Source organism: Acytostelium subglobosum, assembly GCF_000787575.1.
Source record: "Acytostelium subglobosum LB1 DNA, scaffold: scaffold17, whole genome shotgun sequence".
NCBI classification, from domain to species: Eukaryota; Evosea; class Eumycetozoa; order Acytosteliales; family Acytosteliaceae; genus Acytostelium; species Acytostelium subglobosum.
The window spans coordinates 609,371-632,236 of NW_012236516.1; the positions used below are offsets into that span (position 1 = coordinate 609,371).

Sequence of the window (22,866 nt, forward strand, 5' to 3'; positions counted from 1 at the left end):
GTATATTCTGAGTTTGAAGAGTAAGCACAGTTGGGCGGATGATGATGTTCATGTTGTTTGACACTTTGTTTGTGTGACAAGTGAACATTAGTTGTCAGATTCTCGAACTTGGACATGTGGGGTCAGTTCCTTCAACAGAACCAAAAGAGGATAATAAAGAAAATGATTGGAGGGGTGGGGGCCGGAATAGTTCCAGATGATGACAAAAGTGATAAAAGAATACAGCACCACATGTTCCCCAATTGTCTCCAACTTGAGTACTGGGGTGGCCAGAAGAAACTTGACTTCTCAGATCGGACGAGATGAGGTATTATATTCTTTGTATGGCCGTATCCAACAGTATAATGTGTGGAACCAAGTCCTCGTTCAGAGTTTTCCAGTTTTTTGATCAGAAAGAAAAATATGAAGTTCAAAAAAAAAGAAAAAATATATTAATATTAACATCAATACCAATATTTACATTTATTCCAATGATGATAATAATAATTGATCGTTATTTGTGTGGACATGGATGATGCTGTCGTGCAAGCTACCTGATTGATCCACATTTTTGATGATCAGTTGATCCATCCGTTTGGTGATGGAAGTTTATAACTTCTTATATTTCTTCCTCAATAACACCTTCTTGATCTTGCGGAGTCCTTGGCGTATCCTCTTCTTGATCGATTGAATGAATAATAAAAATGCTACAACTATTGCTGGTTGCGTCACTATGGTCTTTTGTTTGTCGTTGCCAGGTGTGACACTTGATGTAGTTGCAGGGGCCGTAGTCGTAGTCGTTGATGATGTTGATGATGTTGATGATGAAGTTGATGAAATTGATGAAGTAGACCTGTTCATCATGATACCGGATGATGAATGACGGAGTGTACTGAGCTCCTCATCCTTCTTCTCGATGACCTCTTGAAGTTGTGAGATCTTGTTCTTCATACGTTGCGCCTGGCACTCGTTGTCCAGATGGTACTTGATGTTCTCCTCGGTCTTGCCATAGTAGTAGCAACCATTCTCCTTATTGGGGCAGAAGCGACTGCTACAAAAGAACAAGTTGGTACTTGACTCCCACAGCTGATTCCTGTCTTCGACGTCCTGGGGATTGGCTGGCTCACTACTTCCCTTTGTCAATGTGTTTGGCGTTATCGTAGTTGATGAAGGTCTAGGTGAGGTCTTGTTCGTAGAGTTCATGGTCGTGGTCGTATGATTGTTGATGTCCAGACAATCATCCTCTTCTTTGAGCACGGTGAATGAGTGTGAGCTGCTATCTCCACTGCCCGTGGAGAATGGAGATGATGGGGAGTGAAGCGATTCAAAGGGGGATGAGTTGCCACTTGATCGGTTACTATTGTTTGATGATGAGCGATTGCTGTTGTCCATCATGGCAGCCAGTTCTTCAGCTGATGAGTTGGGTGTAATGTTCACTGTTTTGTTGTTGACAGGGTTGTATCGACATGTTTCCTCGTGGTTCTGCTTGCTGCCATAGCTGATTATGCTTCCACAACCATCTTGGCGAACAAACAAATGTCCTCCCTTCTCTTGTACTCCGTATTTACAATAACATAATAATTGATCCAATTCATCTGATTGAGAGTTTTGAGTGTGGTAGTTGTGTGAGTGAGTGAGTGATTGATTGGAACTATTCCATTTCCTTTTTTGGAAATACTGAGTACATACTCTTTAGTTGGAAATTGATATCTAATGTATTTATGGGCATGTGATCGATTGGACAGAATCCAAGAGTTTGTATACAATCTGAACAGAACATATGTCCACATTCAACATTGACAACAGGAGTATGCATCAATCCACCATGATTACAACATAAGAACTTCTCATCTGGTGGTATAAGGAATAATGTTGATGATATATGTTCACTCTCACTCTTTATCATCTTCTTTATAAATTATATTATTATTATATGTTTGTTATTATTGAAGGTGTCACAACAATAATAAAAATTGTAAAGTTGATGGTACCATATATGTTTGGAGTGATTGATTGATAGGATGGATGAATGTTTGGCGAGATGATTGGTGATTGGAAGTAGAAGCACATTCAACCTTTGCAATAGGTTGTTATTTATGTGTCACTACAAGAGAAGGAGTGAGTAGGGATGGGATTAAAGGACACTTTAGGCAAAAGTGTGTGAGGGGTTGTCAATGCCTTTAATAAATAACAACTTGTTAGAGTATTTATACATGACGGATGGTTGGTTAGCTGTCAGGCACATGTAATAATGGTGGTGGGTTGGATGCAAGGCAGGGTGGGATGAAGTGGTAGTGTAATAAGTAAAGTGTGTTATGATCATTTGACATATAAGGTAGGTGTTCAAACAGCTCTCATTGTGTGGGTTGTGTGTTTGAGAATGAAGGACCTCCTATTTGAAGTGTGTCTTGATTGTGATTGTGTGATTGATTGCCACTCATCATCTTAAATACACACACACCCCTTTTAAAGTGCAATGGTGGTGATTGAGATGGAGTCTAAAGTTATAGATAGGCCCCAACAAGAAGGCCATGAAACATTAAGTTAACAATATGTTAATTCTAATTAACGAGATCCCCTCTATTGTATGTTTCAACCACATTTATATAGAGATAATCTCCTTTTTATTTCATTGGATGTTCAATCCGTATTACTTTACTTGTAGTGACTTCATAAAGTCCATGAATACTCGCCCAATGATAGATTAACATATTGTCAAGGTCGGAAGAATGATGGGTTTGCCTTTTGAGTTAAGTTTCGTTGTGTACAACACATTTGTTGACCAGAGGGTACTTGTGTTGTGCACAATCAAACTTGACTCAATTGCAAACCCATCATTGTAGTACACAAATGTTTGTCAACCAGCTGATTTGTTGTTGGGAGAGTGGTCTTTGAAAGAATGAATGAGTCATTGTGCAAAACAACACAACTTATAACATTCAATGATATTGTATCAATACTACATACATTTAAGATAGAGATAGAGATAGAGATAGAGATAGATTGACATACACTCTTGAAGAATGTCTACAACATCCACCAACAGTTATAGTCTTGATAATCTTGACTTTAAGACAAATCAGTCATTCTTGAGTACGGCATCGAATGCTCCATCTCAATATTGGAATGACTTGAGTCAGTCGGGCGAGGGCATGATGTCCAAGATCTCTGGCAAGATATCAGGTGCTGTAGGTGGTACAAAGAAAGAGGAGCCAACCTTTTACGAAGAGGTACAACAACAGACTTCATTCTCATATATGCAACGTATCATTATATTCGTTATAACATTGGGATTGGGCATTGCCTTCATTGCCATGGTATGTGAATGTTAACGCGTCAACAAGTCAACAACAAAGTGGAAGTAGAATTGAGTGTACTCATACCTTTGCGTTGCCACAATCAAACAGTCAACATTCTTCATATTTGCACCAAAGACATTCGCCAAGTTGTATACACTTGGTAGTCTTTGTGTCATTCTAGGCCTTGTGATATTGGTCGGTGTAAAGAAACAACTTGAGAACATCACATCATCTAAAGAGCGTCTATACTCATCGCTTATCTACTTATGTTCAATCTTTGGTACTCTATATTGTGCACTGAGTGTAAGTAGTTCGCTCGACCACTCATAGTATCATTGTCTTATACTAATCAATCAATCAAACACTAGCTTCAATCAACTATATTAACAATGATGATGGTTATATTCCAGTTCGTGGCAGTCATATGGTATTCATTGTCTTATATTCCATTTGGACAGGCACTGATACAAAAGGTTACTGGTGGACTATTATCATACTTTGTATCATCTTGATACATCGACTATCAATACATACATATATGATTACCAGTCAATCAATCACAATGCCTTGGTTCACAACATGGATCAACAACAAAGTCACATTAATGAACGAACTCACGATGCATGAGGAAGGATGGATTGACTCATTACCTCAATGATCATTCAAAGCATTGGGATCAATCAATGGACAGAACTTGATGTGGCTGGATGGTCACATTGCCATCATACTATACCTCACATGACATAAATGATTGTTGTAATAAGTGTACATTGACGGTGGATTTATTGTACATTCCATGATAATCAATCAATGGACCAATCAATCAGCCTTCTTGTTGCCAGCAGCACGACTTGTTGATGATGTTGATTGCTGCTGTTGCTGTAACTTTTGCTGTTGCTCCACTTCAAAGAATATGTTGTTACAACACTTGTTGTTCATCTTGATTTGATGCTCCAGTTCAGGCCATTGATAGACGAACCAATCGGCAACACGTTGCAATATCTTTCCAGACAGTGATAGTCCATTGACACGTGCTATACTCTCGTAATAGACTATCTTACATCGTTTCAGTCCGACAAACCTAAACATGTATGCTGCGACCACGATGGGCACACAAGTACCAGGTCCATTACAAATAACAACATCTGGTCTCTCCTTGAATACCAACAACAAGCAATACATCAATGATATCAACTATGTTTGATTCGGATTGATTGATTGAGTGAGTGAGTGAGTGAGTGGAATGATTCGAATTGATGTGGCTCCTGACTTACAGTTGTCCATATGCTTCCAAAGTATGATTGGCCAACCTTCCTACTCCTTGGAATCTTCTTGATTGAGAGCTTGCCAGACTTGTCATTGATGTGGATCTTGTCCTCTGACCGCTTGTCCGAGTCGGCCAAGACATAGGTCATGTGATTGAATCTGTCGCGATCAACATGCTTCAATAGATAGAACATCTCGGCAGTGTGACCACCAGATCCCAAGACAACCATGGTCTTGAGTCCACCACCATTGGCGCTGCTTTGTGGCGCCAGTGACTCTGTCTGCTCGGTGAGTTGTCTACAGAATTGGCGCAATGATCTATCGATCACCTTATCATTCAATTGTTGTCTTGTGGCCAGGTATGACTTCAAATCATCCTTGACCACTGTATGTAATGTTGCCGGCTCGCATGGCAATAAATAGCTATAAGGTGAACGTGCCAGTCTGTCTGCCAACTCCACCTGATGATTATGCATCAATCTACTATTCGTAACGCAAACTATTGGTTTATGTGCTTCCAAAGCTTCCAAGATTGATCCAGAACCTGAATGATCATATCGTGTGAGATTGAGATGATTGATTGAGTGAGTGAGTGGAATGATTCCAGAGTAGTTGTGATCACATGTATGATCCTTACCTCCATGACTGATTATAAGTGTACTATTATTCATATCATTGAATAATGAAGGTTTGAATCGATAATAATATGATGTGAATCCATTGATTGTTGATGATGTAGTTGATGTAGTTGATGTATGATCATCAACATTGATAGAGTTCTCTATTGAACATTTACTATCACCAATCTGCATCAACAATGCATTATAACCGAAACTCTTGAGTAGTTGATGGAACTCCTTCTTATCGACCTCCTGTATCAACTCTTCGAATCTCGTCGTACCAACCGTCACAAACACATACTTCTTCCCCTGTAATATCTTATCACTATCCATTACAATCCAACTATTACTACTCTATTACTACTACTACTATTATTAACTAGTTACAGATACAACAATAATGACTGACTTTGACGTTGTTAGTTCAATCAATCAACAACTTAGATTCATCCAAACTTCAAAGAGATGGATGGATGACTCAACAAACATAAAAACAAACCCAACCCTTCAGACTGACTATTTTGGAAGACACTTTGGTGGTCTCGAATGCATCGTCACCACTCAGATTCAAAGACTCTGACGATAAATGAAATTGAAGTAGATCTTTTCATTCATTCATTCAATATCTTATCTATATACTTACATACATATAATATAATATTAATATCAATCACATAATGAACATCAAGTTTGTTGCTATACTCATTGTATCACTTCTATGTCTGGCTCACTTTGCCGAGGCAGCCTCAAAGACCGGCAAGCTCCAGATTGGCGTCAAGGTAGGTAGTACCACTTGAATCAATTAACATTGCCTTGTTTGAATGATTGATCGACAATGAATAGTGACTGACATAACAAACACAACAATCATTCATTCATTCATTCATTCATAGCATCGTCCAGCAGAGTGCACTAGAAAGACAGCAAAGGGAGATACTTTGAGGATTCACTACACTGGTAGTTTGCTCGACAATGGCGAGAAGTTTGATTCGAGCCGTGATCGTGGCACTCCATTCGAGTTCACTCTTGGTTCAGGTCAAGTGATCAAGGGATGGGACCAAGGTCTCATGGGCATGTGCGTTGGTGAGAAGAGAAAGCTGACCATTCCACCCAACCTTGGATATGGAGCTCAAGGTATGACTACACTTCACTAGTTCGTCTTATTACTCACATTAATGACGACTAATCATTCGATCATTCATTCAATCAATCAATCAATCGTTATTAGGCGCTGGTGGAAAGATCCCAGGCAATGCTTATCTGGTGTTTGACACTGAGCTTGTTGAGATTATCCCTGGAAAGCCTGCTCCTGCTAATGAGTAAGGGATGAGGATGGCTGCACACTCTATCTGATCCACAAAAGTTGGGAGATATGGATAGAGGGTCATGTCATGTTGTTGTTCCATGAAGAACGTAGTAGTTATATAACAAATGTAACCAACAAACACACACACAATGGATGGCGATGATGAACCTTCATATCGAACCAGAATAAAACAACTACTCAAAGAGAGAGCGGGCGATCCAACAACTACAACTTACAACATAACCTAAACAGACTCATCGTCCTGTCAGTCTCAACACAAATCACAATGTCATGACCTCACCATCATTATTCCAACCAACAATAAGAGTCGTCACTGATCAAAACAACCCCTGCTTGTTGGATTGATGGGAACGAATTAGGGGTGCCCCACATCCTCCAAAAAAACACCCCAACCCGATCATAATCACCAAAAACAACAAAAAATCATCAACTATTAGTGGTGTGTGGTCCGCAAAGTTGATGACCGGATTTTTTTGGATCTGGTAAGACACCATTGATCGTATTTTTGTGTGTGTGTGAGAGTGTTTGTATGATTGATCAATCCAACTCTCTCAACACATTAAAAAAAATAATTAAATAACTACACGGAAGGATAGGGGCACAGTGTTGGGATGTAGGCGAGGAGGCGGATAGAGAGAAGGGACTCAGCTTAAAGGTGTTTGGTTTTGGTTTGTTGTTGTTGTTATCAACCAAGCAAACACTCCCTTTATGTGCCACACACTTGGTCGCCTGCCTTTTTATTCACCAACACAAACAACTTAAAGACAAGAAGACTAGACTATTTAGTTACTCATAAACGCACAACAACACATTATTTATCTATTTAATTATATATATAATTCATACATACATACTTACAGCAGACTCAAAGAGAGTCAATCTAGACGCCACATGTCTTCTGACTTGTCATAAGAAAGGAGAGATTTATTTATATATTTTTTATATCACAGACAGACAGACTGACAGACAGAGATAGAGAGACGAGGCGAGCTTAATAGCAAACAGCTTGTTTTAATAACATGTATCAACAGAACATACTATTCGGTGGTGCCACCAATCAAAATGGCAGTGCTAACCAACAGGTGCATGGTGGTGCACCCATCATCAACCCTTATAATTTACAAGATGGTCAACAACATACCCATCAACTACATCAACATCAACAACAACAGCAACAACAACATAATATTCAACTTTTTCAATTCCAACAACAACAGCAGCAGCAGCAACAGCAGCAACAACGAGTTGGTGGACATATTCCAATTACACATCAGCAGCAGCAACAACAGCCAACATCATGGTTACCAAGCGATAGTATAAGGTATGTGTCGTTGTCGTGTCTAGTCTATCACCAATCACTTGCACCACCTACATCCAACATCCAGCATCCAACTACAACTCCAACTCCAATGATCGATTGACCGATTGTTTGACCGATTGATTGAATGAATGATGGAATGATTGATTGAAAGTGCCTTTGCTGTGTTTTGTCCAGGAAGGACTAAGGTCCCACACATGATGGCCTACACAGGCACGACTTGGATTTTTTTTTTACGAATCAATAATTGTACAAGCAACCGTGGTCAACTCTTTCGTACATGGACTTATAATCAATTAATCAATCTTTCAATCAATCCAAACTATTACTCCGACTATTACACCGATTACTGAAATTACTCCAATCAATCACAATCAATGTAGCTATTTGGGCGTGCCAGAAGTGACGTCTCCATCATCACTGTTTCCACAATTTGACATATTGCAGACAAATAGTTCTGGAACTATTCCAATTCCAATGGCATCAATCAATTCAACGATGACGCCAACACAGTCATCTACATCTGCATCTTCATCATCATCACCAACACCATCATTGACCAGTGTTGGTGGAAATAGTAATAATAATAGTAATAGTAATAATACTGGAAAGACATATGGATCACCTGTTACAATCAATTCGTCGACATCTCCATCATCTGGTTCATCATCATCGTCACACAAGACCAGCCGTGATGAGGACTCTTCCAACTCATCGGCACAGGCCAATGTCAAGAAGAGACGTTATGTGATCGACAGCTCACACACATTCCACTGGTTGCCATACTGCAAGGACTACTGGCACAGGATCGGTTCATACACCTCTCGTACAGACTTGTAAGTCCCACTCATCCACTCATTCAATCAATCAATCATATGTCCACTAACTCAATCAATCAATCAAACCGAATTAGACGCCCACCAGAGATATCAGTGCTGGCAGAGAAGGGATTCTCATACTCAACAGTGGACAATTCTTGGGTGTATTATAGAAGGAATCACTTCCAATTGGGCATCACGATCAATCATATGATAAAGATGGAGGAGTCACACCCTATGATCAATATTAATGGAATAGATTGCCCAGTCGAGGGCCTGTACATGAGCATCCGTGGCGTCAAGACCGGCTCGACGGTGCTGCCCACCGAGGAGGTTGAGGTCGAACTGTACCAGACCAACTCAAAGCGTGAGAAGAACAAGGAGAAGTTGCCTCCACCCGTCGCCATCACCTCGGATCGCGTGACAATCAGCCGTCTGCACTTCCGTAAGGCCACATCCAACAACGCACGCAAGCACAAGCAGCCCAACCCTCAGCAGGAGTTCTTCCGACTGGTGCTGACCATCTCGGCTCGCTACCAAGGCCACGACTACTGTATCTGCTCATACATCTCTGATCCACTGATCGTGCGTACTGGTCACCCGGCCAACGTACAAGTATCTGAGGGAGGCACGATGGTCATGCCCGGTTCGCCCTCACAGACTGGCGGCTCTGATGAGTCGCCATTGGTCACTTCGATGGCGGCGTCGTCCTCATCCGGATTGCAATCGTCACTCCTAGAGTCCAATTCCATGGACCTGGCTGGTGGTGTACTGATGTCAACATCCCCTGCCGGCGCGTCAATGTCCACACCACTTGTCAAGCAATCATCATCAAAGAATGATAGCTTCACGAACCATCCATCACCTCTACATCTATCTCCACATTCATCGCCACTGAGCCAACAACAGCAACAGATGGTCGGTGGTAGTGGAGGATTTGGTGCCATGACATCATCATCGCCATCACAACCATCTGAGGACATGCCAATGCCAATGGCCATGGCCCCAGCCCTATCTAGCCATCTCTCGTCACCACAATCACATCATCACTCATCACCATCACAACACCTCGACAACAACAACAACAACTGCTCAGTCGACCCAAACTCTCATATGAGGGCAAATGCCTCTTCCACAATGTTGGCTTCGCCACTTGCCCTCAGCACCACCACCACAACAACCACCACCTCCCACGGGCCAAGACCTTCCTTTGGCTATGGCTATCCCCACAACCCAGCATCAAGTGCACCCATACGACCAACAACAACAACAGCAGCAGGGCATGATGTACTCCCACCTATCTTCATCGCCGTCCCCATCGCCCCTGGCATCCACACCGGCGGGCTACATGCTCGGAGACCCGTACCAGACATCGCCGCTGACCTCGCCAACAATGACGACGACGACGATGACTGCCTCCTCCTTCTCTCCCTCGCAAAACATAAACATGGATGCGGGCACCCCAAGTAGCGGCCGTTGCACGACCGTTGAGATGGCGCCACCCTCAGTGACGTCGGCCAGTGACGAGTGCGCCACCTGGACTGCCAACCAGCAGGGCGGTGTCTACCGTCACGGTAACGTCGGCATCAACAATGAGCAGCCACACGAGGCTCTCTCTGTGCACGGCAACGTGTCGGTCACTGGCATCCTGTTCACACCGAGTGACAAGCGTGTCAAGCAAAACATCCGCGCTGTTGACACGGCCGAGCAGCTTGATCGCGTCAACCGTCTAAAGATCTACGACTACGCTCTCATTGAGCCGTGGACCGCCGCTACCGGCGTGACTGACCCCAACGACCGCGGTGTCCTGGCGCAGGAGCTGCAAGAGGTGATACCAGCCGCTGTCAAGGTGACTGGCGACCGCACACTCAACGACGGTACCATGGTCGAGGACTTCCTGATGGTCAACAAGGATGCCATCTTCATGGAGAACATCGGAGCCACCCAAGAGTTGTCCAAGAAGGTGGACACAGTCCAGATCGAGTTGGACATCCTGGACAAGAACATTGACAAGAACAAAGAGCAAGTCCTCAGCAAGGTCGATGAGCTGGAACGCCAGATCGAGCGCAGCAGGAAGAGGAGTATGTATCCATTCATTCAATCAATCGATCAATCATGGACCATGCACTAACCAAWTCCCCAACCTTCCAACAGAGAAATTCTTCATCACATGCGCAATTGCAGTGTCGGTAATCGTGTTGCTGTTGATAGGCACATCGTTGTTCTTGGGCATTTACAAGCCAAAGATGGACGATAAGTTCAGCGTCACGACCGATCCAAACTACATCATCACGAGCACTTCCTGCGAGGGCAGTGCCGCAAACTGTACAGATACAAACTCCACAACTTCTACTACGACGGCAGGGCTGACAACTACAACAACCTTACCTTCTACAACTACTTCAACTACTACTACACCTTCAACAACAAAGACTGGCACGACCAGTACCACTTCCACAACCTCCACCACATCAACTACATCATCGGCAACACCTACAACTTCGTCGACGACGGCAGCAACAACGTCCACTTCAACGACAACAAAGTCATCGACGACAAAGACGACAAAGGCGTCAACGACAAAGAAGGGCGCCACGACGTCCACTACAACAACAGGTGGATCTGCTACAACAGCAACGACAACGACTGCCGGAAACTTCATTCGTCATGTTGCCTCATTCCTCGTGGAGAGTGCTCTTCTCGAGGCTGCAGCTGGAGGTGGGCCATCATAAAGCCATAGTCTTCCATGGCCAGCAACATATAATATATTAATAATAATAAACATAGGGTACCCTTTTGTAAAGTTATCATCATGATCACGAATGTTTGATGATTGAGTGGTGTCATGGAGTGGGGTAGATGGAATAGTTCCAGTGGAATAGTTCCAGATTGATTGATTGATTGATTGAATGGATGGACCTCGTGGACCTTTATTGAGCCTTCTTGGCGGTGGCCTTCTTCTTTTGAGCCTGACTAGCATAGATGTGATGAGTGAAATCCTCTTCAAAGATGAGAGCGATGCGATAGACGACAAAGACGACGCCCACCAGGATGATTCCGGCAGGACTGCACTCCCAGAGTGCAGTGGCAAGGAACATCATGGTGGCTCCATTGTACATTGGGTTTGACATGACGTTGAAGGGGAATCCAGTGACGCGCTCCTTCATCAAAATGCCAAAGTAGTCGCCTAAATAAGTGCCAGTGATTCCAAGTCTAAGGTATGACGACAGCACAAACACAGCACCAACAGCAAACAATCCATAAGCAATATATCTAACCAATTCGCAATCCAACAAGTCCAATCTAGCCTGATGTGTAATCGCTTCCTTGAACCTTTATATTGTGAATGTTTGAGTGTGAGTGATCAAACAATCAAACGATCAATCAATGAATCAACTTACATGTAATCACGAACAAGACTGCAAGAAAAGATAAGGAAGGCTAGGAAGTAGCAGCCGCGGTATGGTCCACCACATAGACGTGTGAGGAAATGTGTGTTGTACTCTTGTCTGGCAACGATGTTCCACCATGTTGGTAGACCAACCGTCACGGCAATCGATGCCAAGAAGTATGTTTCACTAAAGTTAACCTGTGTGAATGATTCCAATACCTGATCAATCATCTCTTTGTTTATGTCTGTATATATCTGTATAAGTATCTATATGTTTAAGGAGTGTGATTGATATGAATGAATGAATGAGAGGTCATGTGATGTGTTGGTTGGGTTGCTAGTCAGTTCCCAACCTGATCAGTTCAGTCGACTTTTGATTCATCAAAAAAACACACAAAGTGATTCAACTTGGATTGGAGGGTCCAAGACCTCAATGTGTATTCATCATCATTGCACTTGACCAAGCAAATGTGGTGATGGACCTACTTTGCCAAACAAAGACAACCCAACCAATATTGATTGATTGATTGATTGATTGTGAAGATGATCTTATTAATTCGAATCAATCACTTTTCCAATTAACTAGAAGAGTTTGAATCACACATCATTTCGGATACATTCAATCAAAGAAACAAAGTTATTACTTTGTTCATTCAAAGGTTAGGCTGTCATCTCAACATCGATCACTGATAAGTATTCACTGAACACACATACATCACTGCATCATCATAGTCGGCCCGATTTTATTTGAATGATATTTTTCGAAATTAAAATTAAACAAAACAAACAAAATTCAATTCAAAGAGGTCGAGGAAAGGAAAGAAACAAGTCCATTCTTGACTCACACTCGTATCGCACCACCACACGCTCACTCTCAACTCACGCTCACCAACCAAACCAAACACTTGTTGTGTCCTAACTTTGCTCCCACAAAACAAGCCACGCTCCCTCCCTGCCAGATCCTTGCGCAACACAACATTTAATTTATCTCTTTCTTCTCTGTTTATCTATCTATCTACCTATCTAGTTATTTATAAACATCAGAACAATATACAAACAACAACAACATGGCACCAGAGCAGTAAGTTTAGGGGCATGACACGCATCGATCGACAATAATGACCGATCGATCTAGTCTCGGAGAGCCAGAGTCAACAATTACTAACATAATGACCGTCATTCATTCACTTAACTTTCAGTGATTTCTTCTTCAAGATCCTGTTGATTGGCGATAGTGGAGTAGGCAAGAGTTGTCTATTGCTTAGATTCGCAGTATGTTCAACTTAATCAATCATTCGATTCGACTCGATCAATCACTCACTCACTCACTCATATCAACTTACTTATAGGATGACTCATGGACCGATACGCATATCAGTACCATCGGTGTAGATTTTGTAAGTACTAGCTTAACCTACGCTCGTCAATGGGACAACTTTGACTTACATAACATCATCACACAATCATTTACATTCAATGACAACAGAAAATTAAGACATTGAACCTTGATGGAAAGACTATAAAGCTGCAGATCGTATGTGTTTATCATCATCATCATCATATGATTGAATGATATCCTCAACTCTAGTGCGATACATACATACTTACACATCAATCAACACAATCAATCAAATATTTATAGTGGGATACTGCTGGACAGGAGAGATTCAGAACTATTACATCTAGTTACTATCGTGGCGCACAGGGCATTATATTGGTATACGACTGCACCGATCAGGACTCTTTCAACAACGTCAAACAGTGGATGGGCGAGATAGACAGATATGCATGCGAGAACGTCAACAAACTGCTGGTCGGCAACAAGACCGACCTTGTAAATGAGAAAGTGGTCGACACCAACCAGGCCAAGGGCTTCGCCGACAGCATGGGCATCCCCTTCATCGAGACCAGTGCCAAGAACGCCACAAACGTCGAGCAATGCTTCCACTCGATGGCCAGAGACATAAAGAACAGACTCGCAGATATCCAAGACACACCAAAGAAAGACGAAGGCAACGTGCCAGTCGGAGGAGGCAACCAGAACAGGAAGAAGAAGATATGTTCCATTTAAAGAGGCATGATGATGTTGTTGTGCACAACCCATCAGCCGCCTGTTGGATATACCAATGCCAGCGTGTACTCTTTTCCTCCATCCCCCTCTCAATCAATCATCTCCACACCTCCACACTTCTTTCTTTCTTTCTCCCTCTTTCTCTCTCTTCCACATCCCTACCTTTGCAACAACAGCAACAGCAGCAGCAGCAGGCAAGGAAGCAGCAGCCGCAACAGCAGCAATAGCATATATAGGATCGATTAAAGGATAACATAATCCGTTTCTTCCCCAAACAAGACCACACGACTATGACTACAACTATGACTTGATAAGTGCTGGAAGGATTGGATATTACGAATGGTATGGTTGGTACACTTTTATTGGATTCCTGTTGCTAAAGACAGCGGCGTTGCTATAGGCTACGGCCACTGATGCTGCGGCATTGGAAGAATATACAATGTTGGGGGCCTGTTGGTCCTTGGTGACTGCGGCAGGTGAGGCAGGAGGTGAATTGAAGAGTTGTTGATATACAGAGGGAGAAGACGGTGAAAAGATGGGTGCGAGCGACGACAGTGATGGTGACGAGCTCTTGGTGCGGTGCTGTGTGGTTGACGACGGTGTGCTGTGGCCGGTCAGCAGGCTGCCAGCGCTCCCTCCAAGGGTGTTGCCGGTGCCACTGCCAGCGCTTATATTACTGTTGCTGTTGACATTGCTGCTAATGGCGCTGTTGAAAGGGTACAGTGTCTTCTCATAGTGCTTTCCATGTCGGTATGTTACATTGCCAGGGTCAATCCACATTGTGGTGTTCTGCTTAAAGAACGTTCTAAAGTCGCCGTGTATGTCCGATCGCTTGGCGGCGTCGATCAACAGGCGATCGGTGGTTTCCTCGCAGATGACAGCGCGGTAGCCCTGTCCTCGCTCGGGCGCGTCCGGATACCAATGACCCTTGGTGCGGTCTCGGAGTCCGACGATCAGCTCCTTTCGGAAGCGACGTATGTTCTCCTTTGGTATGTTTCCATTGAGTTTACCGAGTGAGTCGGCCCACCAACAGGCGGCCACCACCAACTCGGGAAGATCAGTGTTGTAGGCAGTGAGATATTGTTCAATATCCGACAGTGGTGGGGAGGTAGAAGGGTTTGGCGCGCCAGACGATGAGTTTAGGCTGCCACCATTGCTACTGCCACTGCTACTGCTGTTGCTTCCGATGCTACTGATGTTGTTGCTGCTGCTTCCTGCACCGCCCAATGGCGAGGGGATTGACAAAGGTTTACTCTGCAATCCCGATGAGGACAGAGCGGACGCTGACACTGTTGAGGTGGCCGTTGCCAATTCGCTTGCCGTCGTTGGTTCACTGACGGCCACCTCACCAGCATCATTAGAGTCTGAACTTGGTGACATTCTCTTCAAGTCACTACTAAATTCCTGCTGCTGTTTCTTTATACAATCTATTATTATAAGTTATTATTATTATTATTTGTAATATATATTTTTTGTTATATTTTTGTTGTTGTTTTTCAAATACATATAGATAGATATATTTATATCTGTATATGTATTTTTATATATATATAAAAATATAATTAAGATGGATGGGGAAAGTGATAAATGATGGTGAGAGAGATGAAATGAGTTGTGAGTTTCTCTCAAATGTGGGCAGTTCCCTCTTTGTTGTGAAATATGAACGTAAAATAAAATCTAAATGAAATCCACTTTAGATTGAAATGGGAATGGGGTGCAGGAGGGGGTGTTCTCGAGGGCAAAGGGCAAGGGTAATGACTTGTTCTCTTCCCAGGCCAATCAAGAAACACTTCTCACTCTATCACTCTGACTGAATAACTGACTGATTGAATGTTATGATTGAATGATCTTGAAAATATATTATAGATATAGATATATATAAATATATAAATATATAAAAAGACAATGATTATAATAATAATTAATGAATTATGTTGATGTTGTTGATTGATTGATCAGAGTGGTGACAAATAACAACAACAACAACAAGAAGATGAAGAAGAAGAACAAACAAACAAGGTGGTAGCTATAAATGAACTCGCGGAATGGCCGGCTCTGTTGCGGTTGGTTGGATTGGACCCCAAACAGAGAAGGTAGTTGTATGATGTGTGCAGAAGTGTGAGAGTGTTCAGTTGTAAGAAAGCAGCAGTAGCAGCAGTGGATCAATCCATCCTTCAACAACAACAATAATATTCATTCATTCATTCATTCATTCAATCATTCTGCAACAACAACTAGTGTGGATTGATCAGTATTAGGTACACAATCCACACCTTGTGTGATTGATTGAGGATGAAGAAGATTCACACTAACTCTAACACACAAACTCCAACCCACGCACACACCTATCACTCAACATCTCATTCCCACTAGCCGGCTCGATTCAATGTCCGTTCATTAACACACTGACACTGACACCCCGAGCTGTGTGTTGTGGCATGGTCCAATGTGCATTGATCCTCATCTACCTCACTTGTGTTTATTGTCTTCCCAACCAACACACACACTCCACTCACTCCTTTCAACTCACATTGATTGGTGTCAACCACCAGAGTATCTACATTGAGTGATACCCGAGTAATAAAATCAATGTCAATGTCAGTGTCAATGTCAATGTAATCGATTTGATCTAATAATACCTATCAATCATTCATTCATTCACATTGACATTTGAATCAGATGTTAGTCAACTTAAGTCTAATCATTCATGAATCAATCAAACAATGATCAGACTACACCTTATGAATTGGTTGAGTTTGTGTTGTAATTTGAACTTGGAGATGGAAGGGATGTGGACCCGAAAGACCAACAAAATTGAGTGAAGCTCAAAACCAATCTGACTTGTTGAATAAAAATTCATTGATGTTATTGCCAAACAGATAAAATATGTACAGATAATCTTAATTATTACATTTAACATTAATAACTGTACATACATATACATATAAATATACATAATATAGATCAGAAAAGATACAGGGAGAATGGAAACCTCATCAAGTACAAAGGAGTCTTCCTTTGTTATACCATCAAAGTTATCTAGTTTGATGCAATCAAATACTACATCACCAACAACATCTTCGACATCAGCAAGCAATGACATTGATATGATATCAGCATCATCAATGTCTTCAAATGGACATGGCTCTGTAACAGCTATCCCATCCACTCCACCATCTACAACATCATCGTCATCTCAGACATCAACATCAACAACGACAACTACAACAACAACAACTTCATCTACATCACCAATCATACCAACATCACCGACACCAAAGTCGATGGTGTCTGAGATGTTGGCGGGTAATGCACCAGCCAAGACATTCAGACTGGAGGTCGACCTGGCCGCCTGCAACCGTGAGGTCGACTACCGATCACTGTTACAGAAGGAGGCACATAGTTTCAAGCGGAAGCAGGATGAGCTGAGGATTAGCGAATCATTCTATCAAAAGGCTGGCAGTGGTGATGCTCTGAGGCTCTCCACATCGTCTGACGACTTCATACCCTACGCCCCATCCAAGAACCGTCTGACAGATGTCATCAGCAAGATTGAGCGTCGTGGACTGGATGACGACGATGAGTCCTCACAATACGACAGCGATGACAGCTTCATTGACAACACAGAGATTGTAAGATTCATTGGATTGTTGAATGTGATCACATGATCACTCACTCACTCACTCACTAACCATGTACCTGAACAGATGAACTATGACTCGGATGTAGAGACCAACTATGGTGGCTTCTTTGTACATGTTGGAAATGTGGAGCAGAAGGAGAGAGATGAGGAGGATGACGATGATTTTAGGTCAACAGAGTATGCAGAGACATCTGATTCATCAAAGAAGCGCAAGGTTGCATCGACATCGACATCGTCCGCTGCACCAACCATCAAGAAGGTCAAGCCCAGCACAGGTGCCGCAGCAACACCAATACCAAGCGATTACGAAGAGACAATCAATAAGTTATTGGAGAGTCTAGAGACAGAGATTAAGAACTGTATGTTATCTACATTGTTGGATTGGATGTTGATCAATGATGACGATGTGGACGATGATGATCACTAACTCAATATTACACAGTCCCTGATGACCTAAAGAACCTTCCAAGGAAGATAAGACCATTGTTGTCAAAGATATATGAAGCTGTTACCAGTACCAACTCACAAGGACATCTCTCTGGCCATATCATAACACGCATTGCAACATTCTGGCCACTGAAAGAGCAGACAATCAGAGTATGCTTGACCATGCACTGACGATCATCCATTCAAACATCACTGACATTCAATCATCACATCAACCAATCATTAGGCACACTTGAAGAAGGCATGGGAGGAGATTGGAGAGACACATGTCAACAAGACAGAGAAGACAATCAGGAAGTACGTGGATAAGATCAACGAACTACTGATGACATTCAAGAAGCTGGTGGAGAAGGAGAAGGCTCAAGATACAGAGAGTGTAAGTGTTGTCGATCAGACCATCACAAGTTCGTTCGCTCACTCAATCAATCATATTATAGAAGGAATACAAGTTCAGCAAGACTAGCAAGTCATTGATATATCAGATTGTCAACTTGAACAAGGAGATTGTGGACTTGAAGAATGAAGCGGCTGTTCGTGCTGCAAAGGCTGGTGCCGAAGCAGTGGTCATTGCAGAGGTCACACAACGATCACATCTCTACAAGAAGATTGTCAATCTCTTCCCTGGTGGCTGGCTCAATGCCAAGCTACTCTCGGCTGCATACTCCTCAGTTAGGAAGAGTGCCTTGCTAAAGGCTCAGCTGGAAACTTCATCCCCATCAACGCCAACAACATCCACAAAGTCCTCTGAGGAACCAACAACGCCCAAGACGCCATCAACACCCTTGATTACAAAGGACAAGGACACTGAGAGGAAGGAAAAGTCTTCCAAGGACAAGGACAGCAAAGATAGAGAGAGCAGGAAGTCAGTGGAGTCATCAGAGGTCAGGGACAAAGACAAAGACAGGACAAAGCTCAAGGAGAAGACCAAAGTAAGCGACGTAGATAAGGAGAAGCCAAAGGAGAGAAGCAAAGACAAGGAGAGGGAGAAAGAGAAGGATAAGACAAAGGTTGTAAAGGACAAGACAAAGGAGAAGGAGAAGGAGACAAAGGTTGTCAAGGACAAGCACAAGGAGAAGACACCAACATCAGACAAACACAGAGAGAAGGCCAAGGAACATTCAAGTCCCAAGAGCTCAGAGAAGGATAGGGATAGAATCAGTCGAGACAAGGAGAGGGAGAAGAGCAAAGCATCATCAACATCGACATCAACCACATCAAGCAGCAGCAGTAGTAAGAGCAAAGATAGGGATAAAGATAGAGTATCAAGCAGAGATAAGGAGAAGGAGAAGGAAAGGAGCAAGGATAAAGAGAGAAGCAAAGACAAGGAGAGGAGGAGCAGTAGTAGCAAGGACCAACAGGAGAAGAAGGACAGGGATAAGACCAATGTGTCGGCATTACTTTGCGATGACGATGAGGATGACCAACTGATTGATGTCATGTTCCCAGAACACCTGAGGAAGTTCAAGCCTCGCCCATCAGACTTTATAGACGACGACTCACCAGAGGATGTGGACATGCCCTCACCATTCAAATCCAGTCATGGACTAATGTGATCAATCAATCAAGATCATGGAAGTTGCATTAGCAGTGGACCACTATAGTCATATATCATTAATGTTTATTGTCGACAATAACTGCTCCGACTACAACTACTATTTGGTACACTTTGGTGATGTGGCCAGCAGACTACCGATCGTTGGCTTGCCAGCCAGCCAGTCCATGGACGACACCCTTCCTTTAAATAAACTGTTGCAACTCCTCCGAGTGCTTGATCAGCACATCGACAAAGTCTGGCGGGATCTGTAGTGTTGGCGCAAAGACCATTGCCAGATTAGAGTTGCTCATCTTGTTTGTGTATGAGTTGGCTGCCACCTGTGCAATGAATCCAAACAATGACGCCAACGTGGCACACTGTATATTGTCCAGTGTTTCCAGTAAGCCTCGCAACAGTATCGATTGATTCTCGTAAGACTCGTCAGCTGCAATCTGATCCATTAACGATCGATGTGTCTTGGGTATGATTGGCTCGGGCAGCTCACGTAGGTATCTCTTTAGTATATCGCCAACGCCATGTATATCACTGATTGATTCCAAATCAACTTGTTCGCCTCTATTATATCTCTCGATGAACGAGTTCACCTCTGTCTTGCTGCCAGCCTGTCTCATGATTCCAACCTCATTGATTGCGCCACATTGTAGTAGTGAGTTGATTGTCTCCAGTATGACGAATGGTACATTGGTGCCACTGTGACATCCTGCATATAGTGGCTGTCCAAACACCCTACCGCCATTATAACATCCATTGACAGACTTCCTCGCTGGCGGGGTCTTCCGCAGTGTTGGTGTAGTAGGCAGTTGTCTAGTCGATGGCAACTGTGGTAACTGTGGCAACTGAGGCAGTGGGGGTGATGACTGCCGTGGAGAGACCTGAGGTACCTGTGGCAAGGGCGGCAACTGAAGGAGTTGATTGGTCGAAGACCTTGGTGAAACCTGATTTGGTAATGGCGGCAACTGAGGGAGCTGTGAATATGAAGAGGTTTGTGGAGGAGATGGTGGCTGCCTGGTTGGGGCGGTAGGTTGGTGAGATAAGTGCTCTGGTAATGGCGGCAACTGAGGGAACTGTGAATAAGAAGATGTTTGTGGAGGAGATGGTGGCTGCCTGGTTGGGGCGGTAGGTTGTTGGGATGAATGTTCGGGAATGAATGGTGACATTGAGTCCATGTTCATGCTTGGCTTCTTTGGGAGTGCAGGTGGCTCAGACTTGTGCAACTTGGTCTTGGCCTGAGTCGAGGTGTCTGGAGTACGTGCCACCAAGTTGTCAGTGTTGGTGGGGATTGCTGGAAGATCCTTCTGTATCCTTGGCTCTATTGGTGGACGCTGTTGCTCCATTGATGGTGGCCTTGGTGGTATGATTGGTCGCACTTGCATCTGTACAGGAGCCACTGCTGGGGACATTGGAGGTGGCGGCTCAGACTCGGATGCAGTGGTCGAGTCCTCATAGAGATCACTGACATACTTCTCCAAGTTGCTCTGTTTCTTCTTACGATGTAGCATGAAGCCCATCACAACAATCGATACAACAGCCACTGGAACCACCACAGACACAATTATAATGATTGTCTTGCTGTCCAGTCCATTACCGTTGCCACTTCCGCCACCACCACTTGGGGGTGGTGTTATTATACCATTGTCAGGTCCAGGTGTTCCACTGATGACATGACCTGAGGCTGCGCCAGTAGGACCAACTGGTACGAAACCGAATGGGAGCATCGATGTTGCAGTTTGAACCAGCTTGATGCTGGCCAACCTGACCTCGGCACCACCCTGTGCCACTTGGAATCGAATGTCATTGAATGATTGAGTTGCTGTGGTAATGTTCAACTCGCTCAACTTGATCCTTGCGCCTTGGAACTGTCCATACATATTGGTGTTGGCCAAGTAGTATGTGTTGTCAAGTTGTACCAATGAGCCACTAACAGTGCCAATTGACACTGTGACCAAAGGAGTTAATGATCCTCCAGAACCAGGTGATGCTACATTGATAGCAAACTCAATATACATATTACTGGTTGAGTCATATGCTGGTGATGATGTTAACTGGACATAGTCTGTGTGATCATGTGTTAGTGTGAGAGTGTGTGAGTGTGTGTGATGGAAGGACTCGTGGCGGGCCCGGGGCATTACCATTCTTGTTGTTTGATGTCATTGACAGACATGATGTGGCCACCATATCACAAGCTGTACTTTGTAACACTGTTGATTTGGAAGTATCTATAATGGTGGAACCATATCCATTCTGATATATTAACTGATCGGCACTTGTAGTGTGACAAAGTGTTGCCAACACTAAAAGTATGAAACATCCTAACATCCTATTATAACTATGTATCTGTATCTGTTTATACATTATATATATATATATATGTTGTGTAATGATGTTGATGATGATGAAGATACTTGAACCCAACTACTTGTCGGAGTAACAACCAAACAACATACACAGAGACCGACACACAAAGGCAATGTTGTAAACACTGACTTACTTTGGACTGATTGATCAGGTTATAGTCAGTGTAAGGTATAATTATGTAGATGGGTATGGGAACGGAAATAAACTGGTTGATTTCCATTATGTGGACGTTACATCACAGCTCATCAGCAGCGAACATTCAGAAATTGATTTCAAGGGTTTGAGGTTAAGGCCAAACTTTGTGGGTGAGAGTGTGATTGATCGGACCCTTGATCAATACAGTGTCTTTGCATTGTCCAAGTCAAAATCAAACACGATCGTTGACGTCAAGGGTTATAATGATGATGAAACCAATTCAATGTACATGTTTGTTTGTTTGTTTGTTTGACCCGATGATGTCCAATGGGTAAACCCATCAATGTCATTAAAACCTAAATATATGATGATGTATCAAAGAACATTATTGGTTGTCAATTATTATTATTACTTGTTTGTTTAGATTGGTTGATTGAATAAAAAAAGAATGATTGATTGTTTGAATGATTGAATGATAGATTGTGATGAATAGAACAGAATGATTGAATTGATGATCAATTGTGTATGTATACAACATATATTCTCTGTTTAACTCACCCTGTAATATGATGATACGATCATTGAGGATTAGTAACGTTTGTTTTACTCAAACGATTGGAAAAATGATTTGATTGAATTTTG

The 22,866-nt window shown here is 42.9% G+C and overlaps 15 protein-coding genes across 15 annotated transcripts; 9 read left to right on the forward strand and 6 right to left on the reverse strand.

The window, feature by feature from the left end:
- Positions 1–591: 591 nt before the first annotated feature.
- On the reverse strand, positions 592–1,885 carry SAMD00019534_082570 (hypothetical protein; the record flags this gene model as incomplete). Its single annotated transcript, XM_012896717.1, has 2 exons — positions 592–1,574; positions 1,669–1,885. Coding segments are annotated over 2 exons (1,200 nt in total), but the record flags the coding sequence as incomplete, so codon positions are not given.
- Positions 1,886–3,002: 1,117 nt separating this feature from the next.
- SAMD00019534_082580 (hypothetical protein) lies at positions 3,003–3,790 on the forward strand (the record flags this gene model as incomplete). The annotated part of the gene is made up of 3 exons (XM_012896718.1): positions 3,003–3,296; positions 3,387–3,581; positions 3,647–3,790. 3 exons carry the CDS (start codon positions 3,003–3,005, stop codon positions 3,788–3,790), a joined length of 633 nt encoding a protein of 210 aa, XP_012752172.1.
- Positions 3,791–4,103: 313 nt separating this feature from the next.
- On the reverse strand, positions 4,104–5,518 carry SAMD00019534_082590 (hypothetical protein; the record flags this gene model as incomplete). The annotated part of the gene is made up of 3 exons (XM_012896719.1): positions 4,104–4,472; positions 4,553–5,103; positions 5,182–5,518. Coding segments are annotated over 3 exons (1,257 nt in total), but the record flags the coding sequence as incomplete, so codon positions are not given.
- Positions 5,519–5,841: 323 nt separating this feature from the next.
- SAMD00019534_082600 (hypothetical protein) lies at positions 5,842–6,487 on the forward strand (the record flags this gene model as incomplete). The annotated part of the gene is made up of 3 exons (XM_012896720.1): positions 5,842–5,943; positions 6,058–6,298; positions 6,393–6,487. 3 exons carry the CDS (start codon positions 5,842–5,844, stop codon positions 6,485–6,487), a joined length of 438 nt encoding a protein of 145 aa, XP_012752174.1.
- Positions 6,488–7,510: 1,023 nt separating this feature from the next.
- On the forward strand, positions 7,511–7,904 carry SAMD00019534_082610 (hypothetical protein; the record flags this gene model as incomplete). Its single annotated transcript, XM_012896721.1, has 2 exons — positions 7,511–7,812; positions 7,877–7,904. 2 exons carry the CDS (start codon positions 7,511–7,513, stop codon positions 7,902–7,904), a joined length of 330 nt encoding a protein of 109 aa, XP_012752175.1.
- Positions 7,905–8,307: 403 nt separating this feature from the next.
- On the forward strand, positions 8,308–10,097 carry SAMD00019534_082620 (hypothetical protein; the record flags this gene model as incomplete). Its single annotated transcript, XM_012896722.1, has 2 exons — positions 8,308–8,645; positions 8,723–10,097. 2 exons carry the CDS (start codon positions 8,308–8,310, stop codon positions 10,095–10,097), a joined length of 1,713 nt encoding a protein of 570 aa, XP_012752176.1.
- A 22-nt stretch (positions 10,098–10,119) lies between these two features.
- SAMD00019534_082630 (hypothetical protein) lies at positions 10,120–10,758 on the forward strand (the record flags this gene model as incomplete). The annotated part of the gene is made up of 1 exon (XM_012896723.1): positions 10,120–10,758. One exon carries the CDS (start codon positions 10,120–10,122, stop codon positions 10,756–10,758), a length of 639 nt encoding a protein of 212 aa, XP_012752177.1.
- Positions 10,759–10,908: 150 nt separating this feature from the next.
- On the reverse strand, positions 10,909–11,289 carry SAMD00019534_082640 (hypothetical protein; the record flags this gene model as incomplete). The annotated part of the gene is made up of 1 exon (XM_012896724.1): positions 10,909–11,289. The coding sequence occupies one exon, from the start codon at positions 11,287–11,289 to the stop codon at positions 10,909–10,911; it is 381 nt and encodes a 126-aa protein (XP_012752178.1).
- On the forward strand, positions 10,964–11,353 carry SAMD00019534_082650 (hypothetical protein; the record flags this gene model as incomplete). Its single annotated transcript, XM_012896725.1, has 1 exon — positions 10,964–11,353. A coding segment is annotated over one exon (390 nt), but the record flags the coding sequence as incomplete, so codon positions are not given.
- Positions 11,354–11,569: 216 nt separating this feature from the next.
- On the reverse strand, positions 11,570–12,267 carry SAMD00019534_082660 (hypothetical protein; the record flags this gene model as incomplete). Its single annotated transcript, XM_012896726.1, has 2 exons — positions 11,570–11,960; positions 12,029–12,267. Coding segments are annotated over 2 exons (630 nt in total), but the record flags the coding sequence as incomplete, so codon positions are not given.
- An 818-nt stretch (positions 12,268–13,085) lies between these two features.
- Positions 13,086–14,089, forward strand: SAMD00019534_082670 (hypothetical protein; the record flags this gene model as incomplete). Its single annotated transcript, XM_012896727.1, has 5 exons — positions 13,086–13,099; positions 13,218–13,290; positions 13,368–13,415; positions 13,505–13,552; positions 13,661–14,089. 5 exons carry the CDS (start codon positions 13,086–13,088, stop codon positions 14,087–14,089), a joined length of 612 nt encoding a protein of 203 aa, XP_012752181.1.
- Positions 14,090–14,422: 333 nt separating this feature from the next.
- SAMD00019534_082680 (hypothetical protein) lies at positions 14,423–15,469 on the reverse strand (the record flags this gene model as incomplete). The annotated part of the gene is made up of 1 exon (XM_012896728.1): positions 14,423–15,469. The coding sequence occupies one exon, from the start codon at positions 15,467–15,469 to the stop codon at positions 14,423–14,425; it is 1,047 nt and encodes a 348-aa protein (XP_012752182.1).
- Positions 15,470–17,073: 1,604 nt separating this feature from the next.
- Positions 17,074–19,732, forward strand: SAMD00019534_082690 (hypothetical protein; the record flags this gene model as incomplete). The annotated part of the gene is made up of 5 exons (XM_012896729.1): positions 17,074–17,721; positions 17,797–18,091; positions 18,175–18,329; positions 18,406–18,555; positions 18,617–19,732. The coding sequence occupies 5 exons, from the start codon at positions 17,074–17,076 to the stop codon at positions 19,730–19,732; spliced, it is 2,364 nt and encodes a 787-aa protein (XP_012752183.1).
- A 16-nt stretch (positions 19,733–19,748) lies between these two features.
- On the forward strand, positions 19,749–19,955 carry SAMD00019534_082700 (hypothetical protein; the record flags this gene model as incomplete). Its single annotated transcript, XM_012896730.1, has 1 exon — positions 19,749–19,955. A coding segment is annotated over one exon (207 nt), but the record flags the coding sequence as incomplete, so codon positions are not given.
- On the reverse strand, positions 19,917–21,909 carry SAMD00019534_082710 (hypothetical protein; the record flags this gene model as incomplete). Its single annotated transcript, XM_012896731.1, has 2 exons — positions 19,917–21,787; positions 21,864–21,909. The coding sequence occupies 2 exons, from the start codon at positions 21,907–21,909 to the stop codon at positions 19,917–19,919; spliced, it is 1,917 nt and encodes a 638-aa protein (XP_012752185.1).
- Positions 21,910–22,866: the final 957 nt, after the last annotated feature.